At 31.2% G+C, this 10,822-nt stretch overlaps 2 protein-coding genes across 2 annotated transcripts; one reads left to right on the forward strand and one right to left on the reverse strand.

The window, feature by feature from the left end:
- The first annotated feature begins 2,757 nt into the window (after window positions 1-2,757).
- On the forward strand, window positions 2,758-4,512 carry LOC146942080 (Thioredoxin superfamily protein). Its single transcript, XM_085756045.1, has 3 exons — window positions 2,758-3,407; window positions 3,688-3,741; window positions 4,061-4,512. Exons 1-3 carry the CDS (start codon window positions 2,952-2,954, stop codon window positions 4,187-4,189), a joined length of 639 nt encoding a protein of 212 aa, XP_085612171.1. The 5' UTR covers window positions 2,758-2,951; the 3' UTR covers window positions 4,190-4,512.
- Window positions 4,513-5,311: 799 nt separating this feature from the next.
- LOC146942081 (Polyketide cyclase / dehydrase and lipid transport protein) lies at window positions 5,312-8,776 on the reverse strand. Its single transcript, XM_085756044.1, has 4 exons — window positions 8,342-8,776; window positions 7,608-7,803; window positions 6,204-6,335; window positions 5,312-5,848 (listed from the first exon to the last, which is right to left on the reverse strand). Exons 1-4 carry the CDS (start codon window positions 8,644-8,646, stop codon window positions 5,726-5,728), a joined length of 756 nt encoding a protein of 251 aa, XP_085612170.1. The 5' UTR covers window positions 8,647-8,776; the 3' UTR covers window positions 5,312-5,725.
- Window positions 8,777-10,822: the final 2,046 nt, after the last annotated feature.

Consider the following 10,822-nt stretch of genomic DNA (forward strand, 5'->3'; position numbering starts at 1 on the left):
TATCCAAGTCAGATCAAAGAGATTATTTCAGTATAGCTTTTATGGGTCATATATAGAACTTTAGAACCGGCCACGAATCTTGGCATCTCTATGTGGAAGTAATTAGCTTCAATGCCAATGTGTGATGAAAAATATCAAGCCAATGGGAAAATATTTAGGTGACATTGTGGTTGGTGACATTGGTGACATTGGCCAACCACAATGTCACAAGTGTACATAAAATAAAAATACATTATGAAAGAGAAAGAAGAAAAACCACTTATGACATTGTGGTTGGACAATGTCACCAATGTAAACCAATGATAATACTAATTGTAATTAGTTTGCCATGAACAAATGTTTCTGTCATGTTGTGAAAAACGTTGCAATCTAAAATTGAATTTCTTATGGAAAAGAGCTACTCCCTCCGTCCCGCAATACTTGACCTATTTGGAAAAAAAATTTATCCCACAATACTTGACCTTCTCAAATTTTTAAGCTTAATTTGACAAGTTTACCCTTATAAATACTTTTTGTGGTCTCCATGTAAAAGTTTGTAGTGGAACAAAGAAAGTAATCATTACTTAAAAGTAATCATTACTTATAAGGGCAATTCAGTAAAAATATCATTCTCTTTCTTTCATCTTTATACTTTTCTTAATCTGTGTGAAATGACCAAGTAGGTCAAGTATTGCGGGATGGAGGGAGTAATAAACAACATATCTGTTTGAGTTATAACGTACACTCATTTGCAACACTATATGTTACCAAACATCGTCTCAAATAAATAAAAATATCAACACTATATGTTACCAAACATCGTCTCAAATAATAATGTTGTTGAGTCACTCTGTCTCGATATTCTATTTAGAGGAGAGAGATATTATGGCTCTGTTTGGTAAAATTAGCTGATAGCTGATAAGCTAGCTGATAGCTTTTAGCTGATAAGCTAGTTGAAGTGTTTGGTAAAATTAGCTGATAGCTTTTGCTTTGAATAATAAGGGTAAATATGGAAGAAAAAATGAGAAGCTAAAAGCTATAAGCTCAAAAGCTACTTGAAGTAGCTTCTGAAAAATAGCTTATAAGCTCCTGAAATAAGCTATAAGCTCGTTGTACCAAACAGAGCTAAAGTGTTACCAAACAGAGCTTTTTTGTAAAATGAGCTTATAAGCTAAAAGCTAAGAGCTAAAAGCTCTTTTTTTGGGTTTACCAAAGAGAGCCATAGCTCCGGTAGTTGTTTTTTTTGAACAAATAGCTCTAGTAGTTGTTGTTATACAATGGGTTGGATTAACACAGTTAACACAAGTTTGAGAGCTTATATAGGTGTATCAATTCAAAATACTCTCGATTCAAAGTCAATGAAAATAAAATAAAGTTAATAGTTTCCCAATTCAATTTTGAAAACATGTATGTGTGAACTTTCATTACTATGTGTGAACTTCATTAAAGAAAAATATCAAGCATATAAAGGATTGATTTTTCATTAAGTTGCTGAGTAAATAACGCCATATGTAAATCCTTTAAAATCCCAATTACAAATCTTAATAATCTTTTAAAATCTTAAAAATCATTAAAAAAAAATTAAAGTTTTTTAAAATCCACAAAACTTTTTTTATACAAAAATTTTCTTTTAAAATCCTAGTCTAATACGCCCCTCTTTCCTAACTATTACCTATAATTCATTATTTATTATAACAAAATTAAACTAATATATTAAAGAGCCCCTCAACAGAGGACGACACATAAGATACATTTGCATTTTAATTTTGATGATATTATATCTATAAATAAACAAAATACCACCAAAATTCAATGTCCCCTAAGTGCAAACCTCAATTGAGGACTCTTTCAAAAATCCTCTTGTGCCACTATAAGTGATGAACTCACAGTATTGCTATATTGGTGTAATAATGAGCGAATGAATGAATCACATTTTATAACCTCACAACTTACACTAGTCTTTGTACTCGTCGATGTGGGACTTGAACAACAAACATAGGCACATAATAATGCTTCTGTTTCTCAAAGAGATTTAAGATCCTCTTGCCAAATTTGGCATGAGGGAAGATGCCTATAAACCTTAATTTTTCTTCCTTGTCGATCCGTTGCTATTTTCAGGGAAGCTATAGATCTTTCCAACTTATCTTCCTTTCAATCTCTTGGAGCTATATACGACCTCAAAGTAATGTTCTCACTCTCATTTTCATCGCTCTAATGAAATAGTTTCCCTTGTAGCCAAGTAAATGGATTGCAATTCTGAACAATTGAACATATTTAACCAATACTCAAGATCAACTACAATAAAATTAAAATAAGTGGATTTTTTCTTGACAAAAAAAGTGGGGGGTTCATCCATAATAAACATATATATATATATATATATATATATATATATATATATATATATATATATATATGTTCAGTAATTCAATAATAAAAAGCAACCTTACAAAAATAAATATATAATATAATTTTGACAAGGATAAGTATATAATATTTTTTCAAAAAATAAATATTTCTCAGTGGATAACATCATACCAGGTTAAGCAGGGGCAGATGTAAGTTTTGTCATTTTGACAAATATACTATAACTACTTTTTTTTTTTTTTTTTTTTGACGAAAATATACTATAACTACTTGATGATAGTGATACAAATAATAACAATAATTATAAAAATTCACAACAAGAAAAAAATATCCACAGAGCGTGGATATGGGAGAGTGCACGTGTCATGTCCTGATTTGTAGTTTTGTTATGGTGTTCTGAACAGATATCACAAAGGCAAAAGCGCGGTTTTGGATTCCAACATGAACGCTCTAAGTTCACCTTCTTCTTCCATTGAATCATATGTTCGGAAAATTCATTTTGGTTAGTACTCATTGTTCATCATTTTACCCTATGATCCTTGTTTTACACTGACACCTTATCCCTTAGCTTATCAATAAATTATTGATTATTAACCATACAAGGTATGTCACTAGTTGTCATTCAGCAGCAGAATATTCTGCATACAAAGTCCTTTCTAAGTGTCAGATTAGATCTGTACTTAAACAAACAACCTCAGTCTAGAATTTCCAATCTAGTTTTTAGCTTGGTTTCTAACCACAGTCATAGAAAACTATATCTTGGTGGGACAAAAATGGTACCTATTAATAAAATGAGGTACAATTTCTATCCCGTTGAATGTCAACAAGGCTTGCCTGATGAAGATGATGATGATGTCTGTCCAGTTGAATGTGTGAGAGAATTCAAGACTGATGAAGAGTTCTTGAAAATTCTAGATAAGTCTAAAGGAACTGGATCTCTTGTTGTGGTGGATTTCTTCCGAACCTCTTGTGGAAGTTGCAAGTATATTGAGCAGGGTTTTGCAAAGTTGTGCAAGAAATCTGGTAGCAATGATGTTCCTGTTATCTTTCTAAAGCATAATGTAAGTATTCTATATCTGTTGTTAACTGTTCAGTTTGTCTATGGTTGGTTACTATTAGTTACAAATTAGTTGGTGACTTATGGATTAAAAACTGTTAGCGGTGATTTGTGTTAGTTCAATGAGTTGTTTTTTATAAATAGAAAACCAATGTATCACATTTGTATTATCATTATTTGCTTTATCATTGACTCTCAAACTAGAGATTTTATCTGATTAATAGTTAAACTGAGCATGTTAACTTTTATCTAGACTCTTAGTTATCACTTCCCTCTTATTGCAGGTAATTGATGAGTATGATGAAGAATCCGAGGTTGCGGAACGACTTAGAATCAGGGTATTTATTTCTCTTTTATTGATTTCAGACTAGCATGTATCCGCCATCAGTATCATCTTCATGTTTCTTGTCTAATAATAACTTGTCTTTAAAATCTAGATGCTTCATTAGCATGATTACTCTCTTAGTATGCATTCAATTGATGGATAATGTTGTTTCTTAGGATGCATTCAATTGATGCGTAATGTTGATTACTCTCTCAAAACTATATTACTCTATTGATGATAATTTTATCTTCTCCCTACATGCTATAAATATCTAACTGTGCATCATTTTTACCAAAATCAACTTATTGAATAATAATCACAAACTAATGCAGGCAGTGCCTCTCTTCCACTTCTACAAAGATGGAAAACTGTTGGAAGCATTCCCAACCAGAGACAAAGAAAGGATTGTTGCTGCCATCCTCAAGTACTCATCTCTTGAAGCAGAAGATATTTTGAGCTAACTTCGAGCTCAAGGGATGGTGTCACAGCGCCTTCGATGACTGTTGTACGTATAAATCGGTCTTTGTGCGTGACAATATATTCATTAAACAACATTTTGTATTACTCAGAAAAATAAAATACTTTAGTCCTGTCAGCCTAATTCACTTTGTTGGGAAGTATCCAGTGTAGAGTTTGTAAAACCAGAAAAAAGAGTAATGGTACCTTTTAATGTTTGCGGATACTAGATTAGTAGATGAGTCTGGCTGTGAATGTGATTCAAAACTCAAATGAGTATATGTAAAGTTTATTACATTAATTGTTACCAGCTGTCATGATTTCTGTATTTGATATGTATACTTTCCATGTAGGTTCTTTTTTATATGATTCTGTAATAATACAATAAACAATCCTTATTAGAACTTTTTCAAAAGTTAGAAGGATAATTGAATCTCCAAGATCATGCAAGGAAGTTTGGAAGGATTATTGGCCAAACGAAAGATGACGACTTCACCATGGCGGACTAGTTTTATGAGTTTGAGGAGTGTTACAGAGATGAGAATTTCTTGAAATAATTTGTTGAAACTTCCATACACTTTTTTTTTATTCTCATCCTTTTGAGTTTTATTTTACTCCCTCCATTTCAAAATGAGTGTCACTTTAACCAAAAAAAATTGTTTCAAAATGAATGTCACCTTACATTTCCAATACAACTTTAATTTTTTTTCCAACTTTACCCTCAATAATTACTCCAACTTTTCTCTCATACAATTTTCAATACAACTTTAATTTTGCATTTTTCTTATAAAGTAAGGGCAGTTGAGTAAAAATGTTATATCCAATTAGTATTTTATTCCATTTCTTAATCTGTGAGTTAAAGCCTAAAACGACACTTATTTTAAAACGGAGGGAGTATAATAAAAAAATATCGAGAACACAAGTAACATTCCAACATGCATATTCAAACACAAATTACTTGCTGAAATCAAGCATATATCTTACATAAATTCTAATATGATACAAGTGTTGTAAGTGTTTATTGAAAATGAGATTTATTAAACTATTTTCCAAATGCCCTCTCAGTATAAAATGACAACAGAGGCTTTTCCTTTTTAAGCAATCCATTAGATTACTACATTGCGAAATGCACAACAACAAAAGGTTTTGTTATTGTTATATATATGCTACTAGAACAACAGTTTTTTTCGTGTGGCAATTACAAGCACTACCCACCCAACTATTTCGCACTAATATTTCGCACATTTACGCGACAAATATTTTTTCCCCCTCAATAACAACTCCACTTTTATATCATTGACCTAATAATATCAACAAAACTGTAAAAAAATAGTGTTAATTTGATGTCTTTCAAGATTGTACACAGCATATTGTAGAATCCGTCGAAGTAAATTACAAAGATCACTGACGAATAGAACGAGGACTGGTTAATCATTCAGTATTGAGCAGGCATACCATAAAAAACCCACCCAATTGATGCAGAAACTGTAAATCGAACTTAACTATGTCCAAGACAAGAAACTAATTGCAGAAAAAATGCTTTATGTCTTATGTCCATATGAGTTCTCGAGCACCCGCACTCCTGGTCCGTATATCAAGCGGCAACGCTCAGTGAATGAACCAACCATCCTCGAGGCCACTTCCTTAAAGAACATTGATGCAATCTGTGGAACCCATAAAGAATATAAGATAAATCATGAACATGAAATACAAAACATGATCACAGCCTTGGTAGTTTTAGCAGTGTTCTAATGAAGTGAGTTACGTAGAAAACTGTATGGATATAATTTATAAATGCAGGTGCATAAGAGGAAACGCTGGTAATGCTACAGAGCAATATTTGATTAGCATTTCATTAACATACACAAACACAGAAAATGAAGGACGTGCAAGGTTCAGAGTTAGAGAATAAAAAATGTAGGTACAAGCTGAATAAGGATTGATTTCCAATGCAAAGCATAAAGACACCAAAAAACAAGTTGAGATGAAGAGGTGAAATAGATGATAACAAAACCATACCTGAGAGTAAAGCGGTGACTGAAACTTAAAGTCCACCAAAAAATAGAGATTGCAAGTTCCTGGAACCGGGCCAGGACTAAATTCCCATATGTTTATCAAATGATCAAAGAGGGTACTCTGTGACACAGTTGTCTGTACAAAAAAATATACCAGACAAATCAATAGAAATGAAAAGATAATTCAGCTATCAAATTTTTTTCTATAAAAAAGGAGAAATGAAGACCAAGACAATAACTACAGGTCCATCCACGATCAACCAGTTGAGCCATGCACTGGTTTGATAGTAAAGAATCTAAAACCCATATATAATATAAAACATTGAATCTTCTTTGAAAGGATCAAGGCCACATCAGCACTCTAGCAATTATAAAGATACAACGATGGCAATAACATAAAGTGGAAGTGATAAACTCTGCTGTGCAAATCTCCATCTCATATGCCAATGCTCATCTAAGCACCATATATAATGGTGGTTTGGTTAAAGCAATTGTGACTAAAGGAATTAACGATCCACATTATTGTTTATGCTACAAACTTGGAATATACTCCCTCCGTTTCAAAATGAGTGTCGCTTTAGCCAATTGCACACAGATTAAGGAATGAAATGAAATAATCATTAGACATAATACTTCTACTAAACTGCCCTTACTTTATAAGAAAAAGACAAACTTAAAGTTGCATTGAAAATTGTGAGAGAAGTTGGAGAGGGTAAAGTTGGAAGAAAAAAATAAAGTTGTATTGGAAATGTAAAGTGACATTCATTTTGAAACAATTTTTTTGGCTAAAGTGACACTCATTTTGAAACGGAGGGAGTATATTATATAGTCGGCCATAATTAGGCTACAGGTTAGCTGCAGATTGTTATCCTGGAATTAGCTTCAAATTAACACCTAATCACTTCTTGATTAATTAGTTGATTGGTTGTGATCAAGTTATGAATAGGAGATGAAATTGTGCATCACCCATACAAAAGATTCTCACTTTCAAACTATAAAACTTTGTGCAGGCACTCCTTTGAAGATTGTTCACAATTTCCTAAGGCGCATTTGGATATGATCTTTTTATAATTATATGGAATAGGTATATCATCCAAACTTGTAGTAAGTTGAGCTTGTGAAGCTTATTTATTAAATGAACAGAGTTTAAGCCATCTACAGGTCCACATGGTTTGATTCTCTTTTAATATGTAAGAAATTGCTAACACCTAGACATAGTTTCTGTTTCACTTCATGTAGCTTAAAAATGCTGCACTTTCCTTCCTAGTTTAAAAATGTTTCTGTCCATCAAAGTGATGCTTGTAGGATAATTTTATTGTTTATGTGGAATTGTGTTGCCTATTTCTGATCCATTCTGTCAGACAAATACTAAAAGGCAACCAAAAAAACAGTAGGGGAGGTCAAATACCTTTATTCGCTTTGCTTTTTCCAATTCAACATGAGAAACATAACTTTCAACTAGAAATTTAAATCCAATCTCCAACTCAGCATCAAATGATCCATCTGGATTACGTTTAACTATCTCTGACCTTTGACACCACGGGACAAAATCATGATAGTAATCAACAGCCGCAACAACATCAAATAATTGCTCTGGAGTGTACCTAATGATCAATGAGTGTGTTAGGCTATTATAGCTTCTACTTCTTTTTTATTTTATTTTTTGTGGAAAATGGGTATATTAGCTTATAGATGCAGGAATGAAAACGATAACAAACTATAGATATTCTAAATCCAACAGTAATGTTTAAAAAGCCGAGGGTAATACGACGATTCATAGATACGCTCAAATTCATAAAGTTTTTTAACTCTTATAGGAAATTAAATTGGGAGTTTCATGACATAACTTGGCACATCAAAATATTAACAAACCAAATAAATCCCAATATAATATAACTTAAGGATTGAATTCAATCACATAATAAAGCAGGATGGATAATGATGATGGTAGAAAAAATTTAACTTTAAACCTTAAGCAGAATCACCTATTGAAACTAAATATCACTAACAAAAATTCTGATTAAGATGCAGCTATCAGCAGCACAACTTCACAAAATTCCAGCTACAATGGAAAATCTTCACATAAGTCACAAATTTATGTTATTATGCAATAAAAAAATAAAAGTAGAATCACGGTGTTACCCCAAAACGCGCTTTTCCTCATAAGTTTTGGAGAGTACACCTTCAACACCATCTCCAACTCCCATAAACTGCCTCAATTGAATAGCTTTATAGCTGTTAGTAACAAAATTTCTCGTAAAGGGGGAAGCTCCAATGCGAGAGCCAAAGGGATGAATTTGATGACTGGGTTTGAAGGCAATGGTTGAAAAGCATCGACATGCATCCAATTTCTCAATGCTTTTTGTAGACCTAATCAATTGATTGAATCCAGTTTTACGTGTCGCTAAGGAGCGAAGTGCCTTTGAGGTCGACAAAAATGGCGGCATTGTCAATAACCAGGAAAAAATTGGGGGAATTTTAACCTAATTGAATGAGAATTAGGGATTGGGATTCAAAATTGGAAGATTGTGAAACCCTAAAATCGTAGAATTGGGGGAAAATTTGTAAAATAAAAATGAGAGGAAATGCGAAATTGTTGGGCAATAAGAGATTCGGTGGGTTATTTATTTATTTAGGCTAATTTGTTTATTGGCGTGAGTCAGCAGTAATACATGACGTGAACTGCCACGCAACGCTGTTCTTAGTTGACTACGGACCATACACGTGTAAATATTTTCATAAACAATAATTAATCAAATCCACTCAAGCCAAAAATTCCGACACTTTACTTATTTAAGTGAATTTTTAGTTCTTAGACTATTTAATTTAACAAAAATAATAACCATAAATTATTTTAATTAATAATTGAATTTAAATTTTCTCAAATGTTTCGTTGTTAGTTAAAGTTCATTATCTATTTTTATTCAAAAAAAAGTTTATTAACTATTTTATTAATCGTTTGAATTTATTTATAAACTAATTTACTTTTACATTGTTGCCAATAAAAATTGAGTATTTTATCCTTCAAAAAAAAATTGAGTATTTTAGATGAGATGATACGAGTCTTTTTTAGTTTAAACAGTATTATAAGTTTGAATCAATTATTGGGTATGTTTAACAATGTAAATTTTTTAAAGAGAGTTTGTAGCTCATTTAAGTCTTGCAAATCTCTCCAAAAAAAAAAAGTCTTGCAAAATTCGAATGATTAGTTTTGAAATATTATAGGTATTGTATTCGAAATTGAGTGGTCAATTCTTTAAATGGCAAAAAAGTGTAAGATGCACGGCTAAGATATTTGGGGACTTTTATACACTCTATATATTTTTTTATTGTGTTTTTTTAAGGAATTTTTTTATTGTGTTGATTATCATCAGATATTAGATATTTGTGTTTTTGTCTTCAATGCCCCCCACTAAATACAAATTTAGACCCTGAAAGGATTTTCTCTCCTATAAATTTTGAGTAGGATAAAATAAAATAAAAAATATAAGACAAATTTTTGAATGATTATCTAGACAAATACACCCTCCGGTCACAAATATAAGCAAAAATTCACATTCCAGGTTCATTCAATAAATGATGTATGTGGACTATTTAATAGTGCATATACATCATTTATTGAATGAAACTAAAAAGTGAATTTTTGCTTATATTTATGACCGGAGGGTGTACGTAGAAAGATATATTTTTTATAGCGATGAAAATGAAGAAAAAAAAAAATCCTACAACACTATAATTAGTAGTAAATGTTAAGGCTCTATTTTATTTTTTGAATATACAATGATTTTTTTTTGAAAAGAATTTGAATATACAACGACAGTGTTTACAACATTTCATTTTGTGCTTAAATATTGATGACATTAATACTTTTTTTTATTGAAAATTGATGACATTAATGCTTAATGCTTATGAGTTGATGTATATTTTATAAATATTTATTTATCGTACGATAATTTCTTTTGATCCCATATTTATTATGAGTCATCTATGTCTAATTTAGCTTATATAAAAGTAAATAAATACACTTTTGATTATCTTATTTCATGGTATTTTTTAGAATGATGTGAAATTATATTGTTTAAAAAAAATTGGTTTCATTATTCGAATGTAAACTTATTCTTCTGAAATTCCTTTGTTTTTTTGTTCAAGTCAACAATATCACATCATTAAATGTAATTTGACATCATTAATAAATGAGTAATGATATTTTGACATCTATTTGATGACAACTTTGTTGACAACCTCGTTTTTCTCACTTCTTATCGGTCAAAAACAATGGAGAGAGAAAAAGGAAGAGAGATGATAACAATATCATGTGAGTATGAGAGAAAAAGTTGTCCAAAAGTTGTCAAAAAGTGGTTGTCAAAATATCATTTCTCTTAATAAATACAACACATTAAAAAATTAGCTTTAATATGATTTACGAGAAAACGTCAAAAATAAAGACGAGACTCAAATTAATATGCTAACATTTGCCATTTTTGGGTCTTGTTAAGGAGTGCTCCCAGGGTACTCTTTAAGGATCCCAAATTTAGCAATTATTACTTCAAGAAGTTAACTATTACAATTTCTAATGCATTAAATACACAACTTTTCATAAAAAAAACTTACCATTTAAAGTGC

The sequence above is a fragment of the Medicago sativa genome, chromosome 3, assembly GCF_051527215.1.
Source record: "Medicago sativa cultivar Bolivia chromosome 3, Bolivia_mono, whole genome shotgun sequence".
In the NCBI taxonomy this organism is placed as follows: Eukaryota; Viridiplantae; Streptophyta; class Magnoliopsida; order Fabales; family Fabaceae; genus Medicago; species Medicago sativa.